The sequence below is a fragment of the Cadophora gregata genome (assembly GCF_030347475.1).
Source record: "Cadophora gregata isolate MNR1 chromosome Unknown scaffold_13, whole genome shotgun sequence".
Lineage (NCBI taxonomy): Eukaryota > Fungi > Ascomycota > Leotiomycetes > Helotiales > Ploettnerulaceae > Cadophora > Cadophora gregata.
The window spans coordinates 572,270-597,168 of record NW_026695936.1 but is presented as its reverse complement, the minus strand read 5'-3'; the positions used below and the strand labels follow the sequence as shown (position 1 = coordinate 597,168).

General features: G+C 48.6%; 10 protein-coding genes across 10 annotated transcripts; 3 read left to right on the top strand and 7 right to left on the bottom strand.

Moving 5' to 3' along the window:
- Positions 1–485: 485 nt before the first annotated feature.
- On the bottom strand, positions 486–1,206 carry ONS95_003681 (uncharacterized protein; the record flags this gene model as incomplete). Its single annotated transcript, XM_058497002.1, has 3 exons — positions 486–659; positions 747–1,094; positions 1,159–1,206. 3 exons carry the CDS (start codon positions 1,204–1,206, stop codon positions 486–488), a joined length of 570 nt encoding a protein of 189 aa, XP_058352945.1.
- A 311-nt stretch (positions 1,207–1,517) lies between these two features.
- ONS95_003680 (uncharacterized protein) lies at positions 1,518–2,875 on the bottom strand (the record flags this gene model as incomplete). The annotated part of the gene is made up of 2 exons (XM_058497001.1): positions 1,518–2,605; positions 2,680–2,875. The coding sequence occupies 2 exons, from the start codon at positions 2,873–2,875 to the stop codon at positions 1,518–1,520; spliced, it is 1,284 nt and encodes a 427-aa protein (XP_058352944.1).
- A 364-nt stretch (positions 2,876–3,239) lies between these two features.
- HEM2 (Aminolevulinate dehydratase) lies at positions 3,240–4,571 on the bottom strand (the record flags this gene model as incomplete). The annotated part of the gene is made up of 2 exons (XM_058497000.1): positions 3,240–4,265; positions 4,314–4,571. 2 exons carry the CDS (start codon positions 4,569–4,571, stop codon positions 3,357–3,359), a joined length of 1,167 nt encoding a protein of 388 aa, XP_058352943.1. The 3' UTR covers positions 3,240–3,356.
- Positions 4,572–4,885: 314 nt separating this feature from the next.
- On the top strand, positions 4,886–8,504 carry ONS95_003678 (uncharacterized protein). Its single transcript, XM_058496999.1, has 5 exons — positions 4,886–5,734; positions 5,803–6,254; positions 6,402–7,283; positions 7,336–7,482; positions 7,591–8,504. The coding sequence occupies exons 2-5, from the start codon at positions 6,149–6,151 to the stop codon at positions 8,406–8,408; spliced, it is 1,953 nt and encodes a 650-aa protein (XP_058352942.1). The 5' UTR covers positions 4,886–5,734; positions 5,803–6,148; the 3' UTR covers positions 8,409–8,504.
- A 264-nt stretch (positions 8,505–8,768) lies between these two features.
- On the bottom strand, positions 8,769–11,344 carry ONS95_003677 (uncharacterized protein). Its single transcript, XM_058496998.1, has 3 exons — positions 11,182–11,344; positions 9,029–9,490; positions 8,769–8,968 (listed from the first exon to the last, which is right to left on the bottom strand). Exons 2-3 carry the CDS (start codon positions 9,317–9,319, stop codon positions 8,909–8,911), a joined length of 351 nt encoding a protein of 116 aa, XP_058352941.1. The 5' UTR covers positions 9,320–9,490; positions 11,182–11,344; the 3' UTR covers positions 8,769–8,908.
- Positions 11,345–11,432: 88 nt separating this feature from the next.
- Positions 11,433–13,043, top strand: ONS95_003676 (uncharacterized protein). The gene is made up of 4 exons (XM_058496997.1): positions 11,433–11,812; positions 11,901–12,340; positions 12,432–12,505; positions 12,578–13,043. The coding sequence occupies exons 2-4, from the start codon at positions 12,102–12,104 to the stop codon at positions 12,910–12,912; spliced, it is 648 nt and encodes a 215-aa protein (XP_058352940.1). The 5' UTR covers positions 11,433–11,812; positions 11,901–12,101; the 3' UTR covers positions 12,913–13,043.
- A 471-nt stretch (positions 13,044–13,514) lies between these two features.
- ONS95_003675 (uncharacterized protein) lies at positions 13,515–15,083 on the bottom strand (the record flags this gene model as incomplete). The annotated part of the gene is made up of 5 exons (XM_058496996.1): positions 13,515–14,399; positions 14,451–14,532; positions 14,582–14,699; positions 14,750–14,950; positions 15,032–15,083. 5 exons carry the CDS (start codon positions 15,081–15,083, stop codon positions 13,515–13,517), a joined length of 1,338 nt encoding a protein of 445 aa, XP_058352939.1.
- A 3,411-nt stretch (positions 15,084–18,494) lies between these two features.
- MPP10 (U3 snoRNP protein) lies at positions 18,495–20,744 on the top strand (the record flags this gene model as incomplete). The annotated part of the gene is made up of 1 exon (XM_058496995.1): positions 18,495–20,744. The coding sequence occupies one exon, from the start codon at positions 18,495–18,497 to the stop codon at positions 20,742–20,744; it is 2,250 nt and encodes a 749-aa protein (XP_058352938.1).
- A 374-nt stretch (positions 20,745–21,118) lies between these two features.
- Positions 21,119–22,523, bottom strand: ONS95_003673 (uncharacterized protein; the record flags this gene model as incomplete). Its single annotated transcript, XM_058496994.1, has 5 exons — positions 21,119–21,294; positions 21,390–21,669; positions 21,904–22,046; positions 22,103–22,253; positions 22,383–22,523. The coding sequence occupies 5 exons, from the start codon at positions 22,521–22,523 to the stop codon at positions 21,119–21,121; spliced, it is 891 nt and encodes a 296-aa protein (XP_058352937.1).
- A 1,011-nt stretch (positions 22,524–23,534) lies between these two features.
- ONS95_003672 (uncharacterized protein) lies at positions 23,535–24,678 on the bottom strand (the record flags this gene model as incomplete). Its single annotated transcript, XM_058496993.1, has 3 exons — positions 23,535–24,264; positions 24,319–24,543; positions 24,599–24,678. The coding sequence occupies 3 exons, from the start codon at positions 24,676–24,678 to the stop codon at positions 23,535–23,537; spliced, it is 1,035 nt and encodes a 344-aa protein (XP_058352936.1).
- Between the last annotated feature and the right edge of the window lie 221 nt (positions 24,679–24,899).

Here is a 24,899-nt window from a genome sequence, read left to right as displayed (position 1 = left end):
TTGACACTTCATAAATCGCATCGCACATGTCCATTCTTCATAAAATTTGTTATTAGTCTTGTGATATGCCAAAGTTCGGAAAGGTGGAATTGTCGGAACTGTTCAAGTAATTGCAATACTGCTGGCCATGTCTTTGACGAGCAGGGTTGTAATGTTATTGTACGGAAGGATCCGCGTTGGTCTGGAAAGTAGAATATTGTCTCGACAGATCTTAACGTGGGTGAAGCAAAATGACTTGGGTACGCTCTGGTACCGAGTTTCTCTCAATTCATTCTGGTTGCCTTATGACTTCCCCCTATCACGGGATTGTTGGGTATTATAAGAAACAAATATATCTAGCGCAATTAGACACAGAATTTTACCAGATTGACAACCCCAAGTCAGCTTACCTGATGCTCCAGCCACGGCCTCATGTCAAAACTCTTGCTCCCTTTCTCGTCTTTCCCGTCTCTAAGCAGGCACTCATTCTCTCACCCAGACAACAATCAAGGTCCTCCCGTGCCCGGCGTCCAACTCTCCCCAATCTTCCTCATATCTTCCGCAAACCTCTTACTAGTGATCTTCTTCCCTCCTCGTCCCGTAGGCGGGCTATGTTCATCCGGATCAAAGAATGGATTCTGTAGTAACCGCACATATGCCGCTTGCATAGCTCTGAAGACCTATTTCCCCTTCCATCAGCTACTTTCCCCTTGCCTCACCTGAAACAGCAGCTCTAAGTATCAACTGGAAGCAAAAGCCAAACTCACCACCTTCATCTCCCCCTCTCTCAACCCCAAGCCTCCACTCACAGCACCAGCTCTCCCATTCCCACCTGCAATAGCCCTCCCCCTCATATCAACCACAGCAACAAACCTCACCCCGGTATTCGTCTCAAATCCATACGCCGCCAACCTCTCATCAACAGCATGTAACAAGCCGAAATCCCCGCTCAAGCCCCCGCTAGAACTAGTGTTTATCTTGGACCGCGCTTCGAAGATGTCAAGTGTGCTGGAGAGGAGGAGACTATATTGCAGGGGTGTGAGGAGGGGTTTGGGAGGGCTGGTGGGTGAGGAGGTGGATATGCTGGGGAAGATAGAGATGTGGAGAGGGTTGTTCTGTGTTTGTTGGTCAGTATGTGGTATAAGGAATTTTCCTGAAGGGGGGAAGGGGTAGAAATACATTTTTGCCAATCACGCCTAGGCAGGCTATTGATGGTATTGTGGCCATTGTGTAGTGTTGTGTTGGGCTTCTTTGTGAGTTGGAGGGGCGTCGGCGCGGTGTTGACTTGAGGTTGATGTGGAGCCGAGATTTGAGGGTCCGCTCAGCCTCGTAGCCTTGTCGTCTACCAGAATGTGATCTTTCAAAGAGGCATTGAGGAAAAGCACAACCAAAAGCACGCAGTGTTCTCAAGGCTTTAACTCTGTAATATTTGCATTCGTCATATCATACAGCTAGCCAGGATCTTATGAATATAAAAACTCATTGCCAGCCATATGTGCTCTCATAGTAGCCAGCATGTGGATCCAGAGCCGAAAGGCTCATTCGTCACCATTAGAAGCTTCAGTCTCCTCCAGAGCTCTTAGAACCTCCTCAATCTCTTTCGGGTCACTTATTCCCCAAACACCACCTCCCTTCACCGTATCCCTCCCTCTCATACCAACCTCCTTCCCCACTAAATTTCTGCCCACCTTGCCAGGACCAATACCAATCCACCTCCTAACATTCTGCTCCTGGTCAAGGTACTTGATACTATCCCACCACCTCACAGTCTCCACGCACTGTCTCGCCCACAGGTCCTTCAGATCCTCCTTACTGGTAAATGGCCTCGCGCTGACGTTGCTCACGCACTCCATAATCCCAGGGAATGTAACGATATCCTCATTCTCCTTGCCCTTTACTCTACTCTTCCCCTCCAGCAACCTTTGCATAGCCGTCGCCGCAGGTTTCATCAATGGGCTATGAAATGGACTATCGCTCTTCAAACGCACCGCTCTTGGATCGTGTCCTCCAAACTGCCGCACATGCGTCAACAGCGTCCTGATCCTCTCGATATTTCCACTCAGCACAATCTGATTCTTGCTATTGATATTCGCAATAAGTACTTGTTGGATCGGAGGGACGTCTTCTGCACTTTCTGATTTCGAACCCGCACTGTGGTGTCCGAGAAATTCGTAGATAGCTTCGATAAGAGGAAGAAGGTGGTCTGGTTCTGTGACAAGAGCTACCATGCCGTATTCGCCGCCGTGCTCTTTACATGCCTTTCGTGAACAATCCGCCATAACCTCAGCTCGTTTCCGGACCAGGTACAAACTATCCTCAAATGACACAAAACCACCAGCAACCAGGGCCGCAAATTCGCCCAGCGAATGTCCCAGCGTCACATCTACCCTCTCCGATGGCTTGAAGCCGAACTCTTGCTCTAGTATACGGAGAATGAGAATGGAGGAAGACATGATGGCTGGTTGGGCGTTCTCCGTTGCTGTGAGTGTTGAGTTGGGTCCTTCCTCGATTATCTTGGAGAGTTTGTAGCCGAGGAGGTGGTCGATTTCTTCGACGAGGGGTTTGGCTGTTGAGGGGAAAGCTTCGAGCCATGGTGTTAGCATGCCGACTTTCTGAACTCCTTGGCCTGTGTAGCCATTAGTAGATGTTCCAACTTATGACTGTTCCTGTTGGTCGGCGCATGTTGAAAGAAGGACATACCTGGGAAGAATAACGCCGTCCGAGGACGAGGACTTTTGCTAGAGGCATGCCGTACTTGCTGTTGTATACATGAAGATACGCATAGTTGTCTGCAGAAACCCCTTCCATTCGAAATACTAGCATCCTCCAGGAGAGTTATGCTTCGCGCATGGCTGCAAGGCTTAGACAAGCCAGTCGCAAGCCGCTTCATGGTCATATTTGGAATACCGCTGGCTACCTAGAGCCTTTGGCGGTTTGAACGAGCTTCACGTCCTGCTGGCGATTGATGTTATTGCTCCGTGGAGCAGAAGTTTTATCATGATCTGGGAGTCACAGGTCGCGAGGCTGTCTCGGACGCTGAAAGAGGATGGTTCCTTCTAGCCGCGGAAGCTGGAGCTTCGACCCCGGACTGTCCCCACACTTGCGCGGAGATATGGATGATCGTTCGAGGCGAGAGATTGTCTTGGCATGTGGTATCTCGCGGGCTGTTCGAGGGGAGACAAATGTTTGTATGGCGTTGGAACTGCCTTGAGGAGCTACTATATTTTGAAACTGTACGAGATGAGATGATAGAGCAGAGTTTCCAAACAGTGGTATTTTCTCCTATAGGATTTGCCAATCCTTTACGATACACCAAACGCCAAACTTTCATAATCATGTAGAACTTTATCATCTAACTCCTTTTACTTTCCAAACACTTATGACTCCAACCAATCCAAAAAGTCCGGTGTAAAGTAACTAATGACAATAGTTGCACCGGCTCTCAAAATCCCTTCAGTTGACTCAAAGGCCATGGTCTTCAGATCAAACACACCTGCCTTCGCTCCAGCGTGAATCATAGCATACTCTCCGCTGACTTGATACGCGGCGATTGGCATATTCTTACCAATTTCCTTCGCATCACTTATGATATCAAGATATTGACTCGCAGGCTTGACCATGATAATATCAGCACCCTCACTAATATCTCGCTCAATGGCTCTGCGAGCAAGTCCTCGACCTCCTGGAGGTAATTGATAGCACTTTCGGTCTCCAAAAGAGGGTACAGACCCTGCTGCGTCTCGGAAAGGCCCATACAAGCAGCCAGAGAACTTGGCGGCATATGACATGAGCAGAACTCTGTGTGCAATTCCGGCCTCAATCAGCTTGAGCTTGATTGCCCGGATCCGTCCATCATTCATGTCCGAAGGAGCGACAGAGTGTGCGCCAGCCTGAGCGTAAGCAATTGCGACATCAGAAATTCGGTCTACCGAAAGCTCATTGTTCAAACTTCCATCATCACGCAGGATACCGCAGTGTCCGTGTGACGTATATTCGCAAAGGCAGACATCCGCAACGATGAACAATTGAGGAAAGCGTTGCTTGATGATGCGGATACTGGCCATGACGGGGCCTTTTGGATCATCGGCAGCAGTACCAAGAGCATCTTTGACATTTGGTTCGAGTGGTACGCCAAAGAGTATAACGGATCGCAGACCTTTTCGGACGAGGGGTTCGAGGTGAGGAACAATTTTATTAATGCCACGGCGGTTCTGACCAGGAAGGGAAGGAATTGGAGTGTCTTCGTCGTCGTTGTCAGTAATAAAGAGTGGGTAGATAAGCATAGACTGCGATCTGTCAGCTTCGAGTCTTGCAAGTCAAGACAATCGGCATACCTTGGTCAATTGCCGCTCCGCCTGCCATGATCTGGCCAGTGGATGCGAATATCCTCCATGGAGCTGGCTGGAAATGTCACCCGAGATGCTCACACTGGTGGCAGACGTGCTGGCGTATGATCGTGCCCGCGACACATGCGACCGGCCGTCATCAAAGGTTGAGACTGAAGAACCGCGAGCCATTTGGCGACGTTGTTCACTCGCGGCGCTGGGTTTGTCTCTGAATGAGAGATCGTTCACTAAAGAAGAGAAGGACATTGTGTTCTGTTCCAATGGATCTTGTATTAAGTCTTAGAACAGGACAGGACAGAAAGCGGATTTGTTTTAAGTGTAGAGAATTGTCGGGAACAGACAGCAGTAACTCTAAAGTCGGGATGGCTAGAGAGTTTATCTTGTACTCGAGCAGAAGTGGCGGATGCTTTTTCTGACCGAGGGTCTGGTTCCGATGTCGACTTCGCTTACGCACCGTCGATCGTTCTTTTTGAAACCAGGACACGTCCATTGGCTGGAAATGGCCAGGATCCAGCTTTCTAGGCTAAGGCTGAACCAGCAAAGAGTTCCAATCGTCCCTTCTTCCATAGCAACTTCATCTGATGAGTGTATTAGGATTTCATTTTCATTTATCCACACGGCTGATTCGTCTTGTCCAAGTTTTTTTGTTTGGTTATACCAAACAAGACGAAGACATCCTCATGGACATCCAGAAAATTCTTATTTTCAGGCCTTGAAGAAAATCGGAGGGCTCGGCATCTCATCAGCAATTTCATATCCACATCAACCACCTTTTGATAGTGGAATTTGAGTCCCAAAGCCGTCCTTTCTACTCCGTTTCCGAACCCCGAAAGCCTTCTTGATATCAGACTTGATCCGGATCCGAGCCCTTGACTTGCATTAGAATCTTCTCGTGCTTGTCCTCTCCATGACAATTCCTTTGAAGCTTTACAATTTTAGCATGGCATCTGGATTACGATGGGAAGGGGAAAAGCTTTGGATCTCTAGGCTAAGTTGATGGTCAATGCTCTGATACCCAAGCTCAGTTTCATGTCATGCATGAACCTCTCAGCTAAGATGAGGAAAGTAATTTGACTAAGCTCTGCCACTTTGCAAGCAGCATCGCAACGGCAGAGTTACCAATCACCAGCTGTAACGAGAAGACATCAATTGCCTCACTCTTTTGACACTCGCCTGGCACTGTGTACACTCCAATTACTTCTGTCAAGACTTGCCATATCATTGTTATTTCCTACGTCTGTCTGCTATACCTAACTGCTCCCTAGATATCTCGCTTGTCCTACTCCTACTCTGCATGCTTTCACCTAGAATGGAGTTTCGAGGAGGTCGACCGCTTTCATTGAAAGCAGTGACAACGAGATGATCTCACTCCTGCGGCAAACAGACAGAGAGCCAAGTTCGTTGAACTGGTCAGCATAACTCATCTGTCTCTCCTCAAGAGACCCGTGAGTTGAAACCAGCTTACTGGTAATGGCAGATTGTCTGAACAGAGGAAAGTCTTGGCAGCCGTTGCTTCCTAAACCGGAAGCTTAAGCTCGCGTCCACCTCTCATTCCTGCCTCATTCACTTGCCTTCACTTCACGCTATTTGACCATGAGAAACTCAACCTCGCGTCGCTGCCTTTTTGGTATCGTCCATTCTTCCGTTCCATACCGCTCTCCTTCCGTCAATCTCAGCTTCCACATCAACACCAACACTCCTTCAACGCTGACCATTACCATTTGAGTCGCGTCTCACACTTCTTGCCTTCCCTTCTCTCATGAAGACCTTTCGGTCTGCTTCGCATGCCAACCATCACTGTCCCGTAAGGCTCTCTATCCAACATGGCCACATACGGAAAGAAGAAGCGATCTATTCTACCCTCGTTCTCTGTTCTTAGAGACTCGGACAACGAATCCAAGCCAAAGAAAGACAAGTCTAAGAAACGAGGTGAGTTCATTCTGCCAACACTGGTACCTTGAGGAGCCAACGAGCTCTCGAGGCTGGTCAGATGATGTTCGCCCGTTGCTTCACTACGCATTTCATGATTAGTAGACTATGGTTAGTCCTGCGGGGGCTAACAGCAAACAACGACAGGCTCGATGGCATTCTCCATGCCCACGTTCCATGATAGCAACTACAAGAAGGAGTCCCCATCAACCAATCATGATGATAGCATCGAGGAGATGGCCAGCATTCTGCTAGATGACACTACCATGGATCAACTCAGGCCCGAGGGCGGCAAACGCATGTCACAAAGTGCAGCTTCAAAGGCACTCCCAGGCTTGCGAACAGAATCACAAGATGGTAAGAATCTGCCACAACTGCCCAAGCTGGTCTTCAATGGAGATGATGCCTGGGCGATGAGAACAGCTCCCGTTGTCACAGCTGCGGGAAGCTCAAATCAGATCGATTTCAACGAGGATAAATCTCCACCTTCAACCTTGTTGAATCGACTTTCCGCTCATGCTAGAAAGTCCTCGATCCCAGAGATTCCACGTAGATCATCAAAGAGGAGATCTGGACGTCCAAAGAGCAATGTTGGCCCACCTCGAGCTGAAGCAGGTGACCGTCGAAGAATTGCGCATGCTTCCCGACAGACTCTTAAGAGCAGCACATCTCCACCCCGGCCAAGCGACTCTTCCCAGCCAAAGCAATCCGGCTTCGTAGCAGCAGATATTAATGACAAAATCGAATCCATGATTGCAGCCACAAAGGCCTTAAAACCTGGTAGCGAAGGAGCGATACTGCTGGGACCGTTGGTTCCTACCAAACAGCGACGTTTGGCGGACAATAAAATGTTGTTGAAGATGAAGACTGCTCTTAATGATCGCCTCAGCAGGCGGAATACCAAGAAGCGTGATTCTATGCTCAATGATAAGCTGCTTGATGCGTCCCTCAACGAGGTGCAAGATTTCGAGGAGGAGCTGTCTATTTCAGCCATCGCGTTGACAACCATGGAACTTCGAATGAATGAAGGTGGCCATTTCACACTCTTTCGTGTAAGTTCATATGCTAAAATGTGCATTAGGTGACAACTTCAAGAATCCCAAGATCTATACTCTCACTGGCCATGGCAACGTTCGTCGCAAGCCATTAGCCGACGACGGGAAGTCTCTGAGAAGCCGCAAATCGACCGATCATCCTGACGATCCATTCTCAGAACGTCCACACTCTAGTATGTAGTAATCCTACGTTGCTACATTAAGAAGGAGACTTTCGCCAAGAGCACCTTCCATACTATCAATGTTTCTGAAGAGTCGCTGATGTTAATCCATGTCTATAGGTAGTATCACTCGCACACCTACCAGTTTTGAAAACAGACTTAGAGACGATATGTCCTTTGACCAAGGCAGCGAGTTCATCCCAGATCTGCCAAGTCGATGCCACACGCCCAAGTTTACCAGAGAGAAAAAAGCCAGAACTTCTATATACGACGGAGACTTCGATGCTATGCTGTCTTCAAGTCCATTCGCCCAGTCAACTCCGCGAATCCGTCTTGAGCCGACGTTTAAAGAAGATGGAAAGAAGATGCTCATGCACGTTCCAGCGGATACGCGTTCCCTTTTTGACAGCGACCAGATGGATATCGACAGTGACACCATGGGCAAAGCCTTATCACCACAAGAGCCGGCGAAGCGGAAGAACTCTCTTGCCAAGGACTCGGGAGTCAGATACCATTCCTCAAAGAAGGTAAAGAAGCATCCTTCTCCAAGCAAAGCTGAACTGGAAGGATTGGAGAGAGCACTACAGAATTTCTTGCCACTCAACCCCTCTGAGGGGTTTCCTCCTGTTGATGATGTTTACCCGGTCGGGGAATCGTTAGCACCAGCTGCTGCACTCGCCCCCAAAGACCCGAACAGCAAGCTCCAAGACACCAAGCGTCGTGGCATGAAGCTCGGATCTCTCAAAACCACTGAGTCGATGCCAATCCTCTTACTGAGCCGTCCAAAGATATTCCAACCAGGATCCCCACGCACAAATATTGTCCCTGCTGACGGCGGTAATCAATACATGAGCCACAACAACCTTGCGGACAGGATGGATTTGGATGAGTTGCAATGGGATGATACCGCATACAATATAGGCATGAAGAGGGTCTGATTGTTCGCCAGAGTCGGTTGACATTATATCTTGCGAAACGAATGTTACGGGCTAGGGTTTCTTTGATCGAATGTTTTTTCTTTGCTTATCCTCACATGTTCGCTTCTACAGTTAAATCTGGTATTTATTGGTCCTCCATCAATACCGCATTCGGAGTCATTACTGGAAGTTTGACTGCATGAAAGGGACAGAGTCAGGTACTTATTTTTCCTTTGGTTTGAAACTCTTTTTATGCAGCGCATGATTCAAAAAAAACACAGCGTATCATGTCATATCAAGATTCGAGGAAAATAAGTTGAATGATCATAGCGTAGAATTAGCGTCGTAAAGACCTCTAGCTATGTGGTAAAAATACAGTACTAATCCGCCAAACATTTGGTCATTCGCTCGCTCGCTTGAAAGTCATTAAATCGGGTATCTCGTCAAATAATCATACAAGTGTGTGGCTGTTGTTGTTATCAACCACGCATCCAACCCAAGTCTTACGATGTGAGAAAGACTTAATAGACACGGTGGGAACCCTTTCCATCAGTGCCGTGCATTCTGCGAGTTCCAGCAGCCTATAAACGATTAGTACATATTCAAAAATGAAGAAACGAATGGGAGAAGTAAAAACATACCTTGACACCTGGACGTCTCGTCAAGCTTCCCTTGAGCTTCATCATAGCTCCCGAGATCTTATCACCGATCGTAGCATGGCGTCTCTGTCTCACCACTGGGGTGGTAGTGTGGTGCGCAGCAGTGCGGCGGTTGCCTCCCCATCTTGAAGCGCGGACTGGTCGTGCGGCGCCGGGTTGAACTGTGGTTGTTGTCTTGGTGGTCTTCGTGCGGGCATTACGGCCTCGGAGACGGGTCATGAGGGTTGGCTTGGTGGTGCGGGTGACGGTTGCGTTGTTGCGGCGGGAATGCATGGTTGCTGTTTGTAGTGGTGGTGGTAGTGGTGGTGATGAGGTTTGTTTTGGTGTTGATATTGGTATTGGTTGTTGAGATGGTGGTATGTAGAGTGTTGTTGTTGAGGATGTGTTTGATGATGTGTTTGTTATGCGGATGAATGAAGATAGTGTTCTTGGAGGAAGTTGTATCTGAGTATCTGTATGATGAGGAAAGAAGAGTTGAGAGGTGGTGCTCATCGCAGTAGTTATAGAATTCCAACCCTCAGAGCAAAGGAGGTACGTGATATTAAGATTTGCAGATGCATCAGGTTGGCATGGGCTTATCGTGGCAGAAACTGGGTTTTGCGCGTGAGATGAGGAAGATATGACGATGTAACGGTCTATCGTTCCTTGTTGTGGAAACGAGAACGGGTTGGACCCTTACTTTTCGTGGGGTGCGGTGGAGTGGCTGAGGGATGCGTACCCTGCGTGCATTCGGGATGAGACGTCATTTCGAAGCTTCACAGCCAATGGATTTTGGCTATGGATGCGTGACAGCGAGACGTCTCACAACAGACAGTTGTTCTAGAGCTTGAAAAAAGTCACGGGGAGGTGGCTGGTGAGCAAAAACAGGTTGACGGGAGGTGTGTATGGGGTAGGTAAATACCCTCGTCAAAGGACAACAAGGAAGCTGAGACAGCGAATGGAAAGATGAGGATAGATTAGAGATGTCTTGGCTGACGACTAAAACCTGGTTGAGGGCTCTGGTGATCAAGGTTCGTATTGGATTTGTTTCAACTTTCTTTTAGGAGGAGCGGTCGGGAAAGGCTGCCGTTGAGCCACAGCATGCAGCTTGCATCTGTGACATGGGCATAAGAGTGACAGGACGTGTGTGGCTGGAAGAAATGTAAAGAATTACTGGGATGAAAGAGAAGAGCGCTTGGATGTGCTTGATCTTTGTTTGGTGTTGCGGCTGGATGTTTTGTTGATAGGTGGTCGCTTATGACGTCTGCGTGGCTACGTCATCTTGGCAGAGTTCGTGGATATTGATGTGTGGCTTGATTTCAGGATATTGAGTGGTGATACAGGAAGATGACAGATAGCAGAAGGATAGTGAGTGACAGAAATAGAACTCTGATTATTAGAAGCTGCCATATCTTGAAAGAGAAACCGACAGCCATATTGCTGAAGAAACCTTCCAAGACTACAGGTGAGTGGTTTATATCACGTGATGTAAAATCAGGTGACTTGTATCCGACACTCATCTGTCAGGCCTGCTTTTTGGCTTGTCTTTGCAGTCCGTCGAAGTCTTCTTCGACTGCTCTAAACTGCCGTAAACTGCCGCTGCAAGTATTCTGGTGTGGTTATGAATGAAATAGCTAGATCGCTTCGCGAATAGGACAGAGGTACTCTTCCTCTTCTCAGGAGCCACCCAAGCAAGAATAACCACCACCCAAGTCGAGATTAGCAGTGCTATCCAAGCCATGTTAGAGAAGAATTTTATGTATGCTAGATAGGTCGGACTTCTCGACGAAAAGTATCGAGCAAGGAGTACAGGACGTCTCAAGCACCACCAGACAAACTCTTAATTAATCAATCCGATATGAACAGGGAACTGGCAATATAACATACACGCAAGAACGACTCGCTTAGGGATACTAAAGACAGACAATAGTCAATGAATCACTGCCCGGGACAAATGCTAGTTGCACAGAAGTTTTCCCAAACGGTACTGATTTGAAGAGATAGCTTTGGAGTCAAAGAAGCCAAGAAAGGAAATGAAAAGACTCAAGCAAACATGAACGTTATACATCAGGATGAGCGTTGGTATCTAAGTTTCAGCCTTCCTTTCAGTATCTTATGAGATTACAGAGTGGGGTAGCAAAGGCTGCCATGCATACCTGTGTCTTGGGATCTCTGGAGCTGAGTAGGAATGACAGGATTTAGTCCGAGCTGTTCAGAACCAATATTTTGATCTTTTACCCGGAATTATGAATCAAGCATTCGACGATGGTGAGAGGAATACGAAGTATTTTGATCTCGTTGCTTCAAAGGGATGCTTTGCTTCACATGCATGTGGATGAGCCTCGCTCAGACACTACAGCAACTAGTACCTCGCTAAGCAAACCTTGCTGACGTCAAAGAAAACAACCCGCAATACATCATAGCTACCGAGTACTTCAAACTACTGTACGATTGAAACATCCTATCCTATCATAGAATTGGAGCTCTACTATGCTTCTCCATTAAAAGTACTTATTTATATGTCACCCAGTCCCCTTAAAATCGGATTGCTTACCGGACATACCGTCCGGCAGAATTATTATCCAACGTATTGAGATCCGGCATAAATTCAAGTATGAAGTGGTGTGTAAATTGGCTGAGGATTTTGTTTCCTCTCAACATAAAACCTTCAATTGATTAAGACTACCTGGGTGGAATAATCGAAAACTCAATTGCATTTCGTCCAAGCAAGAAGATACCATATAAATCTCTTCAGAATGGCAGGAACAGAATCTCCGTTCGCGAAGGGTAAGTTTTCTAGCCAAGTAACTGATTTCAGAGCATCAAATCTCTACCCTAAATTTCATTTTGATGAAACGACACTTACAAGCCACAGGCCACGCAGTCTTCGTCTCTCACCAGCAAGCTCTCGGCAAAAAGCACAAAATGGCTGGCCAAGCACCCGTCAACGATCAATTACCAACCTCTACTGGCGGCTACCAGATTTGCCTCGCAGCCGGCAAGCTCGAGAACAAGAAAACTATAATCACCCGGCGGCGACAGCGGAATTGGTCGTGCCGTCGCCATCTCGTATGCAATGGAAGGTGCAGGATCAACAATCGTGTACATGGAGGAAGAAGACAAAGATGTGCAGGAGACGAAGAGACTTGTTGAGGAGAAGGGGGGTAAATTGGGACTGATTTGGGCGGATTTAAGAAGTGCTGAGAGGTGTAAGAGTGTGGTGGAGGAGGCTGCGAAGGGGATGGGAGGTGTGGATATTTTGGTTCTGAATGATGGGTATCAGATGATGAAGGAGACGATTGGGGAGCTTAGCGAGTATGTATTTCCTTCTTACTTTTCATATTGAAAACTTTGCCTTTCGGGTTGAGGAGGCGCGAGAGAAGTTCACAACTGACTCCAGATCCAGGGAGCAATGGGTCAAAACCTTCGACACCAACATCCACCCCTTCTTCTACCTCTCCAAATACGCCCTTTCACATAGTACGTATCCCCCATCTTGATCCCACTGCTCTCATCCAAACTTTTCACTCAGCAACTCTGACCCTTAACCAGTGTCCCCGGGCTCCACAATCATCACCTGCGCCTCCGTCAACCCCTACATCGGCCGCCCCGACCTCCTCGACGACACCTCTACTCAAAGACGCCATCGTAGCCTTCACCCACGCTCTCTCCAACCAGCAGCTCTCCAACGGCATCCGCGTCAACAGTGTATGTCCCGGCCCGATCTGGACACGCCCTTGATCCCGGCAACCATGAACGAGAAAGCACAGAAGGAGTTTACTAGTCCAGTGGGGAGACCTGGACAGCCTAGCGAGGTGGCGAAGTGTTTTGTGTTTCTGGCGAGTGCGGATAGTAGGTTTTATGAGTGGGCAGAGCTTGAATCCTGATAGAGGTTTGGTTGTGGGTAGCTAAAGGCCGTGATGGGGATGTGAAGTGGAAGACAAAGCGTCTGAGGGGTTAAGCGAGTAAACAACAAAAGACAAACGCTGTGTGCTCTACCTGTAACGCAATGTCGAAGTGTATTCACGAACGGGTTGATCTATTCCTCGTGTTGAATTGTCATTCATTGGTTAAGTATGTACAGATCGGGCTCTATTTGATCTATCGGCATTACTTCATTCTCATGATCCAACTCGGCTTGCTTTGTCTGCTTGCCACTCGCCTGCCCCTTCCCCTGTAAACTCTCTGATTGTCCATCCCATCATTATCCCAGTAACACTGGAAATGGAAAAACACCGCTGCCGATCCTTCTAAACTCCCGAACTCCTGTTTTGTACAAGGTTCGATCAACCGACCCAGCAAACAAATTTCCCCTGCCCTAGCAAGTGATAGCAATCTATGTGTAAAGCAAGTTTGAATAAACTCCATCCCGTCAATTTACCCTGGATATCATAGTTTCCCCGCTCAACCCCGCCATATTCGTCTCTCAGACTCCGAGCCATCCTCAACGGCTGATTTCATACTAGACTCAGAGGTCCATTGCTACTGTTCATCCCCGAATATTGTCCAACACCAAGAAAAGAAGCATCAAATTCAAGGACAATAGCCCAACAAACGTAACACTGATACAAGCTCTGTGCAGCCAGTTCGTTGTCTGCTTTCTGCACAAAGCTGCTGTAACACCAGCCAGAGCGAAGCAGAGACTTGCAATGCATCCAGCAATCGCTCCGGCATCTACCTCTGCACGGAGTTTATGTCTGCCTGTAGAAATGAGGATGCTGGTAATAGAAATGAGCATTAATGACCCAGCATATGCTCCAACCATCCCTCGGAACAATAGCATCTCCCGATGCCTGGAGAATTTCTGGTCGTTGATGCTTGGAAATGTGGCGTAGTGTGCCATGTAACCAGCTGGGAATTCGTTGTTGGAAGATGCGTAAGCTTCGTCTTCGAGATCCGTATCTACTGGACTTTGCTGTTCGGCGAAGTATCCATCGTTTCGTTCCACCAGGAGGCCGTGTCGCTCGCTGGGCGACGAGCCGGGGCTAAACCATGCTTTGACGCTCTCCATAGGTTTCTTCACTTTGGCAAAAACGTACTCCATGGTCTTTGCACCTGGGAACGAACCTCCATCGGGGTTGACATAGATCGTGTATGGTTCATCCTCTCCTCCTTCACTTCCGTCATCGTACTCATTCCAATTATGTTGTGGCACCTGTTGGACTACAATCTGGGTGCTTGATCGGCGGGAGGGTCGTCTCGACGAGGTCAGACTTGGAGGCTCGCTGCCAGCTGGAGTCGAGGACTGGAGATTGATAGAAAGATCCTGGTACTGTGACAGAAGAGGGCCGAAGTCACGTCGTACCAAACTCTTCGGGTTGCTCAAAACCTCGTCATTAAAACGTTCTCCGAGTGCCCTTGACCCTGTCCATTTCTGTTCCTCTCATCAGCATCCGCTCCATCAGTATTTTGCAGCGCATCATACCTTATACTTCTTCAAGATCTTATGAAATGCCACCCGTTGAGCTGATACGAATCGTTGGAGGGACCGGATGTCGTCGCCGCACCTAGACATGTTAACTTCGAATCCCCACAGTATGTAAAACCCAATCCTACCTTTCGATTTGCACATTATATTTCGCGAACTTGTCTCGGTGTTTTTGGGTTATCGGGTCGCTATTGCTGGACTGGGCAGTCCGGGCAAGTAAGCGTAATACGACCTTCTGGAGATGCTCTGGCTGCAAGTTAGCGATAACCATGAAGTCTCCAGTGGGGATATCATACGAAGGCGGCGACTGATCTCATCTGCCTTGCTCTTTACGAAAAGATCCACGCGATCATGTTGGTTGGACAATTCGTTGAAGAAGGCGGTCTCGAATTTCTCCAACCTCGGGTCTTCTTGTCCTGGGATTGCGATTGCCTGGCCTTGGTCCTTGATCGTATTGATTTTAATCAGGTTCTTCAGTTCATCATAATCGACATTATCTGTCAAAGTCACAATTAGCGATCTGCGATGGCGTGCTATGGCTGGAAAGTCGGTGACAAGTTCGACATTGGGAGACTCACATGCCGCCCATTGTGGCACAGATTGCGCGAAGAAAGTCTGGCCGTACTTCATCCCTTCGCAGCAAACTTGCAGGAAGTCCTGCAAAGTCTCGTTGAAGTCGTCGCAGCTAGATCTTTTGTGCTTTCGCTGTAACCTTCGACTTCCGGGTTCCGGATGTCTTTGTACAGAAGAGCGGCGGGATGCAGCAACTTGATCTGGCTGCGCACACTGCGTAAGACGCAATCACTCACTGCGGCCAGAACGTTTGAGCAGAGACGGACGCTGGCAAGTGGAGGCGACAGGGGACGCCTGCGTGCAATTGAGTGGTGTTTTGCGGAGGCGTAAAGTCTAAAATCCAAAGTCAAAAGTTTAAAGATCCAGGACGAGTGGACGATAGGGTTTCAAAAGTCCAACTGGCAGCGATGTCATTCGCTGCGCTCGGCAAGGTTCTGCTTCGCTTGAGACCTTGTTTCCTCCAATTCTTCCAACCTTGCCTTGTCTTCCTTGGATGATGCCGTCTCAAACCAAAACTCAACTGGCGAACAAAATCGGATGACGGATGGGATGAAGCGCGAATGCCGATGAAGTAAGTGGCTGAATCAATTGAAGAGAACCAGAGGGGGGGATGGCCGAGCATTAAACCCTCGAGATTCGGCTTAGGCACAGGTACGTCGGACAAATAATGGGTACGCTGTCGTGACCAGCCAGAAAAATCATCAAAGAATCTTCTTCTTGCTCCTCGGCCTGCATGCACGGGAGGGGTGCTGCAGCAGGAGACCGGCTCAGGGCAGTTGTTGGCGGAGTCTGAAAGGTGGTGGGGGCAAGATGGATATGAAGTGGGTGGGATCGCTCTCTGTGGCTGGAGACGGGAGCCTCTGGCCTGGCCTGTCCAAAGTGATGCTGGGGCGTGAATAATGGGATGGGATATGGGATATGCCTCCGCAAGGAAGAGCAAACTATAAGGAACTGGGCCCGGAGATCAGGCTCGAGGAACCGAGTATCGAGATTCGATTATTAGGAATAATGGGGAGGGAGGATGCTGAGATACAGACAGAGGGTAAAGGAAATTTAGGTTCGGGTGAGGACTCAAAACCCTCGACTCGAGACCACCGGTACTAACTATCTTAGGTGGCTAGGATTAGCCTGGAGTTCCTCCTACCCAGTCCAACAAAACTACCAAGTGCTACTACTGCTACCTCACTGCCGGCATGAGTACCTCATTTCTTGACGCCACTATTGCTTGCTCATAGCTACCAACTCTCAACGAAGCATTACAAACTGTTGCTGCTACTTTAACAACGTTGCATATGCATGACAGGCTCGTACAGCGCGTATGCATGTACTTCAAACCGGGGCCCGCTCGACTGCGGATCAAAGACCACATTTTGCTGACTGCAGCCTGTAAGAACTTGAAAGTTACCTAACTGAAGTCCTTACTACATACTTACAAACAACGTACCGAGGTACCCAGAGGGCCAGAGTCGAACAATTTCCTATCTGAGGCTATCTCGGTACAGTGTGAGGCTGTCAATTCCCAACCCTGTCAAAAGCGGGATACGGATATAGAGTGCTCCTGTGGGACCTGATTCTATTGAGGCTGAATACATACCTCCCTGGCCAAACGCCATCCCAAGTCCTACCACACCATCTCTCACCACGCATTGTCCACGCATTGGCCAGTACGCAACCTGAGGAGGTGTACATTACTTCAAAATAAACCATGCAAGACATACCGTACCACGAGCAACGGAGGTTCGGTTATTGAGATAACTGCTGTTGGTGCGGGGTCGATCTCCTTTACCCGGCCGATGTCAAACTTCAGAAACTCTCACCCACCAAGCACATGGTATGTGCTTGAACCACTAATACTTGTTGTGGAGTTAGCACCGGAACTTGCCCAACAGCTCTCTCTTTGGTCAGTGGACTCACACTGGGGCTATCCACTACAGATGACTTGCTGGTTCGTGAGAAACCATGAAGTGGAGAGGATCCAGTGCCTGTCAAAGAGAGTCGGAGGTATTCCGAGGTAAAGAGGAGTATGCTCCATAGAAGATCATATGGTGACTGAATTCCGATATGCGAACTTCAAGAACTCCGAGACAGATTTCCAGATTCCTCCCGCTCGTCTCGCCTCGCCTCGATCGTATAGTTTTGTCTTAAGATCTTGACTTTGCGATAGGCTCGATGTTCCTGGAAAAGAGTGGATGTCTCTTGATGCTTCCGTGATCTGGCTCTCTCGACTCTGGAAACGAGCTGTGCATGACACAGGTTTTGCAAGGTGATGTGAGCCTCCATCATCATTCGTTTTGCTGGGCTTCAGTGCATTGGTTCGAGATGAGAGCAATGCCGAGGGAAACACACTACGAATTGGGAATGCCGGCCTGAACTTATCTTTAGCACATAGCCGATTATTTCTGTAGGTTCGCTAGCCCACCACTATTTGGATAGCGGCAATCTTCCGCTGGAAATTTCCCACCGGCGGCAATTTTCTCATCGATCAACTGCATGACTCTTCAGACCTTTTCATTTGACGTCGGTTTGACAGCCTGATTCAGGTAATTCCTCACACGAGCAATCAGGTATGGTGTTACTGTGTCTGCTGGTGCAGGTGAGACAAAACGCCTCCCGAGACTCGTTATCTCGAAGTGGGGCTACCAGGGGGTCATCGTACTGTGGCTTGAACATATCCAGCCGGACCAATAATTTGTGTCTTATTCCTCCGAAGGTTGCATCGAGGAGGGCAGGCCAATTTGCAGCCTTCTTGCATGTGCTCGAGACAAGTATGGTGTTGTGAGAGTGAACAATTTCGTTGCATTCTGCGAAGGTCTTAGACAAGGCGTGAGGATAGGCCAACTCTTGGCGGAGAACTAGTTCGAGGAGCTCCGACCTGTATGTATCATTCTTGCATATGGTTTTGTCATTGCTGCAATACATGCTCAAGGTACTGTTGAGTGTTGTGGTGCATTTTGTCGTGCATATCTAAATGATCAGAGAATGCAAGGAATACAGCGAGTTCGGACGAGATGTCACTGCTGGGTTACAAGTGGTACCAAGGAATGAGGTTCGAACTTTATGACACCTCCTGCACTTCTTGAACGACCCTCCGGCACGTACTGATGAGCCCAGATGATAATAGGCCAGCTGAATGTTGTAGCCAAGAATATGGAGATTTATCACAGTCTTCTAGGCTATGTGGGGTGGAGGGGTGCCTGGGTGCCCACTACATGTGAGTTGAGTGACTAGATACTACTGTGATTAACCAGAAAACTTCTAGAAAGCTGGACATGAGAACTGACAATGGTGACTTCAGGCTTACAAGACTGATAGGTGTTTCTGACATCTTATGAGAACAGAGTCAAAGCGCCAAGACATTATTGAGTCACGTGATGATAAGAGAACGGGCTAAGCGATAAGAAGCCTGTCAATTAAATTTTCCCTTGAAACGACTTCAAACAGCATGACTTGAGGGCCTTGAGCGCAGCAATGGCCAACAGCAGCAGCGCATCCTCATCCATGACCTCCACATCACATACGATGACCGAATTCCCAGCAGCTTCAAACGTATCTCTTTCAGCTACCAAAATCCCCACCATGGCATCCCCAATGGCCAACCTCCTGCAAGCCCTCGCGCCAGAAAATCGACATGCATTTATTGCACCAACTTCTTTTCTACCAGACGCCAGTCTAGGATTCGTTAAGGAGACTCTAGATTCTTTTGCAGGCAAGCTGGGAGAGGAACAGGCGGAGAGGTTAAAGGAGCAGAGGAAAAAGAGGAAGAGGGGGGATACCGGGAAAGATGATGGGGAGGTGTTGAAGATTCGGAAGATCTACACTGAAGGCTTTGAGGTTGAGCAAGTTTGGGAACAGGCTAGGAGGGTTATTGATGCGCTGAGGGGAGATGCCGAGCGGGCTCTGGAAGAGATGGGTGAATTGGAAGGAGACAGCGAGGAGGAGGCTGATGAGGGGGTGGAGTTGTTGAAGTTTGATGAGGATGGATTCGAAGTTGGTTCAGATGATGAGAGTATGGAAGATGGTGGAGAGAAAGACGATGGAGAGTTGGATGAGGATGAGGAGCTAGAAGAAAACGATCTCGGTGACGAAGAAGAGGACTTTGAAGGTCTTGAGGGAGAGGAAGGTTTCGATGAAGAAGAGGAGGAGGACGAGGATGATACCCCCGCTGGTCTCTATGTCGAAGACCCGCACAAATTGAACGATGGTTTCTTCTCTATCGACGAATTCAATAAGCAGACCGAATTCCTGGAGCAGCAAGACGCAGCCGCTGATCCATATACTGGAGAGGCAAGTGATGAAGAAGATATCGATTGGGATGCCGACCCATCAGCACTAGTTTCAAAGCCAGTGTCTAGCTCAAAACGAGCTGCAGCAATGGATGTGGAAGACGACGATGAGGAAGAAGAAGAAGAAGACGAAGAGGATGGACCAACATTCGGAAATGTCGATCTCAACGCCCCGGAAGGCGATAGCGATGATGGCTCAGAAAACGACGATATGGACCAAGACCCAGTTGGAGATAACACCAACAATATCCTCTACAAAGACTTCTTCGAGCCTCCCCCGCGGAAAGTTGGCAAAGCCGAAATGCAAGCCAGCTATCTCGAAAGACAAGCCAAGCGAGCCGCCCAAACCACCGCACCCGCCGACGAAGAAGCAGGTATCGAGCGTGCCATAGCTGATGTACGTCGTGACCTTTTCGACGATGAGTCCGACCAGTCAGGCTCAGAAGAAGCCCTCTCCGACGTCGAAGCCGGTGATCCCAAATCCCGCAAATCCGCACACGAGCGACGACAAGCCAAAATCGCCGAGGAGATCCGTCGTCTGGAAGCTGCCTCCGTTGCAAAACGAGAATGGACCCTCGCAGGAGAAGCTCGAGCCGCGGACCGACCTCTCAACTCCCTCTTAGATGAAGACCTTGATTTCGAGCGTACGGGAAAACCTGTACTGGAAGTCACAGCCGAGGTCAGCGAGAGCATTGAAGAGCTCATCAAGCGGCGAATTCTCGCCCAGGAATTCGACGAGGTGATCCGTCGACGTCCCGAAACCGAGACAGCTACTTCCTCTCGCCGCGGTCTTTTCGAGCTAGACGATTCAAAACCACAGCAGTCTCTCGCAGAAATGTACGAGGAAGAACACGTCAAAGCCCACAACCCAGACACCTACGTCTCTAAATCCGACGAGAAGCTCCGCAAGGAAGAAGCTGAGATCGAAGGCCTCTGGAAAGACGTCAGCGCCAAACTCGACGCCCTCAGCAGCTGGCACTACAAGCCCAAGCCGGCGGCACCCAGCCTCACAGTCGTCTCGGACGTGGCCACCATCTCGATGGAAGACGCACAGCCCACAACAGCATCTGGTATCAGTGCTGGTCAGAGCATGCTCGCACCGCAGGAGATCTACAAAGCGGGCAAAGACAAGGCGACAATTGAGAAGGGTGAGATTGTGCCGAGAACCGGGGCGCCTGTCGCGAGAGAGGAGATGACGAGAGAGGAGAAGCTGAGGAGACGGAGGAGGGAGAAGGAGAGGATTAAGAAGAGGGGTGGTGAAGAGATTGGGCAGAGGCCCGAGAGTAAGAAGACGAAGCAGAAGAGGGAGACGATTGGCGCGTTGAAGAAGGGTGGTGTTAAGGTTATTGGGAATAAAGGTGAGGTAAGGGATGTGGATGGGAACAAGGTTATGGCTGGCGCGGAGGTTAATGGTGCAGGTGGGTATAAGTTGTAGTCTGCACTTGTGGTGGTAGATGAAAGTGAAAGACATGTCTCATTCCTTTGTTTTAATTCCTGTGAAGGATGGGTTCGCAAGGCTTGAAGCTGCTTGGCTGCTATTGCTCAAATCGCCCATTGGACAATCGTGATGCCATCTGGGCTGTCTAATCTCTGTTGCACGTCGCAGTCATTTTTCCGAGTTTCGAAATTTTTGCCCGAGCCGCTAAATACTCCCGCTTTATTTACTTCATCTCGCTTGCTGCCCTTGCTTCGTCACTTGGCAAGGCGTTGAGCCAAGTCTAAGTTTGCCCACGTTCGAACCACTCTCTACAAAAACAACAAGCTTGCCCCATCATCTGCAGTTCGCCATGTCTGTTCTGCATGTAGACACTAATTTGTTGCGGAGTTTCTGATTCCTCGTTGATTATCTTCCATCCATTGCGCGTGCCAATTTGAAATGAGTAAATCTTGCTCTTCCTTCTGATCTTCGTTGAGGTCGCTCTCCGCAGGACCCGTCTCGTCTCCTTTCATACCACACCCGATACCCCAGTGAGTCGCATCCTGTTCTATTTGGTACATTAGGGGCCATTCATTTCGAAATCCACAAATACTCCATAAGATGTATGGATCTTAGGAAAGTAAGAGAAATGGAAATTCAAACCTGGATGAAATACACATATACGAGACTTTCCATCAACGCTGTCGAAACTAAACCGAGGGCTCATGAACCAGTATTTTCCATAAACTTGTCTTCTCGATAGATATAACGGGCCTCTGTAGAACTTTATTCCTGCGGGAAGAAAGTATTCTGCGCTTCGAAAGTGTGTGAACTGTGGGTCTTGGTACTTTATAATGAACTCTTCAACCTGCCAGACGTCTGCCACAGCTATTTGATTCAAGAACAACGATGTCGAATGGAAGTCTGCAGATGTCAAAACCATCTGTTTGACGTATCAGTATGAAATCTTGTCGGCGTGTCAGCTTCATGAATGTAGCTGGGAGCTGCTGTTGAGGCAACAAATCTCTAGTACTTGGTTTCATACATTTGACATATTGGCGCTAAGGCTGCGGTGTTTATGCACTGAATGAGTCGTTGAGATGTTTAATCACCACACGCATGGATTGGCGATGATACGGTACCCAAGACTTCAGATAGCTGTTGAAGAAGCACTGACCTGAATTACACCCCGGTGCCCTTTTTGTCCGAAAGTCGCAACACTTACTTTGAACTCATCGCAGAAGAACTTGAGACGACTCTGGTAGTTCTGTCGGTCACAGCTTACACCCAAGTCGATGTAAGCCCAGGATCTCTCTAAAACTTGTTGAACATCGTCAGCTAGCAAAATATGGCTATTTTCGACAAATTATTCTTACCTTGGTGACGACAAAAACGGTATCCTGTTTCGATGACCTCCCCTTCATTCATATTGACGAACTGCTTGAGGTCCAAACAGGTGATATGACGTTTTGGATTGCTCTTGCGGTCGCTGTCGAAGAAACCTAGTTTCCATGGCGCAGCTTGGCCCTAAGAAGAAGATCATGAGTTAGCTGTGGATTAAAAAGATCTGAAGGAAGGGGAAATCCGTCGGGAGATATATCCACCGCCTTATCCAAGTCAAGAAAGGTGCCAAAAGTGCTGTCCGATGGTACCCACGAATCTGTTATTCTCTGGAAAAACAAGCAGGAGCTGGTATCGTTGGGGCACATATTGAGACTGGGGTGGGTCACTCCCGGCTTGCTCAGATTTAAATGTTGTCGGGCCGCCTTGTCGGAGGGCGAGCGACAGGTTGAACATGTCTCTGGATCTATTGGCTTATCAACATATGTTTCCTCTCAAGCTGGAGTTTGATAGATCAGGGAACCCCAGGAGTCCAACCCCTAGGCGTCGAGGAAATGAAGGGGAAATCACCAACCTATCGAACGACGGACTAGAAGACCAAGGTTGCAGTATTCTTGCTGCAACAATGATTGATAATGTAAGTGGAGAGCAGACAGTAAGAATATGTTTTTTGTTGAAGCAGAGAAGCAGATAGAAAAACCAAATCGAGTCAGATAGAGCATGGTAAGTTTTGAGTCAGGTAAGAGCGACAGGCTGGCCGCCCGTTGCATATGATGGTAGTTTTCGAAGCAACAACGACCCCCGAAGCCAGCGTTGAAGTCTCCAACATATGGTCTAAGAACGAGAATCGACCCTAGGACTGATTTCATTGCTTTAATGGTGTATTGCCTCAAAATACAACATCATCCAATCTCAACTACTGATTGATTGGAGGCTCAAGCCAAGCGATTGCATTTCACTTGCAACTAAAGTGGAGAACGGGATGGAAGAACCTCCATTGTTATTCATTCGACTGAGCAAAAGGTATTAGAAGCATCGTATGAACAGCATGAATTTCAATATCCCAAGACCATAACTAAGCGAAAACCCATCCTTTCCCCTCTGCCTGTCATGTACACATCAAGGACTCAACACTCAAAGTGTAAAGCAAAAATAGGTATCCCAATAGCCACGCCTCAACGCCTTTCCTATGACCCCTCACGAGACCACACGTGCCAGCGCGAAAGAACGACCGCGAGAGAAGAGCGAATGATATGAATGAAGCCACCCTAGTCCTTCTCTCATAATCCTGAAAAGCGCAGCACGTCGCCGCAGTGCTAATTCGCACAGCAGGAAGCAAGGAAACCATAAACCAAACATAAAATCATACCCCATTTTCCACCCGCCAGTCCATCCGATACTCTGTACAACCCAATCTCTTCCCATCTTTGAACTTGGAGGCGTTCGATATCCAACTTTTGGGATCATTTACTTCTTCAAAACAGCATCATAGAGTGTGACCAAGCCCGTAATGCCAGTTCCAACAAGGACGCCTTTCCAACCGCCATAGATGGCGGAATTGATTCGGGCAACAGACTCCAGATCTACCAGACCTCCAAAAGTGACATCTTGCCCAAAGACGACGAAGGTCATCAAAGCTTTGACGATGCTAAATGTCAATGGGTCAAACTTATAGGCAAAATGTGGAGTGTGGCTCCGGGTCCTTGATGGCTTGGCTGTCAAGTTGAAGAAGTACGACGCGACCAATGGGATAACAAGAGTAGTGATCGCCCACAATGAAACGGGGTTCCAGAATGAGGCTGTGAGTAGCAGGAACAAATCGGGAATCTTGACATCATACGGGGCGGAGGTCAAGTGGTTGATGGTTGGGATTGTAAACGCGTATCGATCAGCCAAGACCTCTTTTCGCAAGTTGTAGAATTCGAAGAGAGTGACAACTGCTTGCACAGCCTGAACAGTGGAGAGACTTTCGCGCGTAGTTTGTGCATATTCGATGAGACCAGAGTCCTCATACAGGTTCGCAACCTTGGAGCGCAAGACTTGTGTACGACGATCGATCGCGTCAGCGACGACACTTGGCGATGGTGGTAGGGGCACATTTGAGGCGAACGAGAGATTTGAAAGCGCAGAGGCGCGTGGAGTGCGTGTCAACGCGGATCTGGCGCGCGTAGTCGCAGGTTCGACTTCGGAATCGTCGCTACATAGGTGTCAACATTGGACATTGACGCGCATTTGGGTCGCGTGTACTTACGTCGCAATAAGCTCTTCTGCAGCTTTTGTAACTCTGCGCTTTACCGACTTGACCTTGGCCTCGATGTCAGAAACCACAGAAGCAGCTTCCTTCTTCACCGGGGAGCTCCCGCTCCGCCCCTTGTAGAATGGCGCAAGTTGACTGTCGGACGAGAATTGGGACGAGTTCTTGGTTAGGTAGTCATCGAGCGCGACCTCGAGCTCGGTCTTCTTCAATCCATCATATCTACGGGATGTCAGTTCGTGCGCAGCAGGGTGTAAGGTGTCGTGGAATCGCATACTGTTTGAAGCCCACGGTGTCGCTCAACTCGATCAGCTCCCCTTTGCGCATCTTCTGCAGCCAGCTCGAAGCTCCGGACATTTTGAATAAGGCAACTGTGCAAAGCAGAGTTACGCGATCGTAATGGATATGTTATGACTAGGATTGAGAGAATCTGTGAAGCAAGAGATGTGGTGTAATGTGGAGGGAGAGTTTGTTATTGATGTCTAAAAAAGGTGGGGGCTGGGGTACCGGAAGGTAAACAAGACGAGCAGCGCGGCGCTACGGGATCCAGGTCAGCAAAAACCACACACGTGATTGGA

Bases quoted from the DNA above. Each gene is read 5' to 3' on its own strand.
- ONS95_003678 (XM_058496999.1), top strand. From the start codon at position 6,149: ATGGCCACATACGGAAAGAAGAAGCGATCTATTCTACCCTCGTTCTCT. The intron at 6,255-6,401 runs GTGAGTTCATTC...AAACAACGACAG, and splicing joins AGACAAGTCTAAGAAACGAG to GCTCGATGGCATTCTCCATG. The intron at 7,284-7,335 runs GTGGCCATTTCA...AATGTGCATTAG, and splicing joins GGAACTTCGAATGAATGAAG to GTGACAACTTCAAGAATCCC.
- ONS95_003677 (XM_058496998.1), bottom strand. From the start codon at position 9,319: ATGCATTCCCGCCGCAACAACGCAACCGTCACCCGCACCACCAAGCCA. The intron at 8,969-9,028 runs GTATGTTTTTAC...AATCGTTTATAG, and splicing joins CGAGACGTCCAGGTGTCAAG to GCTGCTGGAACTCGCAGAAT.
- ONS95_003676 (XM_058496997.1), top strand. From the start codon at position 12,102: ATGGAAGGTGCAGGATCAACAATCGTGTACATGGAGGAAGAAGACAAA. The intron at 12,341-12,431 runs GTATGTATTTCC...CTCCAGATCCAG, and splicing joins ACGATTGGGGAGCTTAGCGA to GGAGCAATGGGTCAAAACCT. The intron at 12,506-12,577 runs GTACGTATCCCC...ACCCTTAACCAG, and splicing joins CAAATACGCCCTTTCACATA to TGTCCCCGGGCTCCACAATC.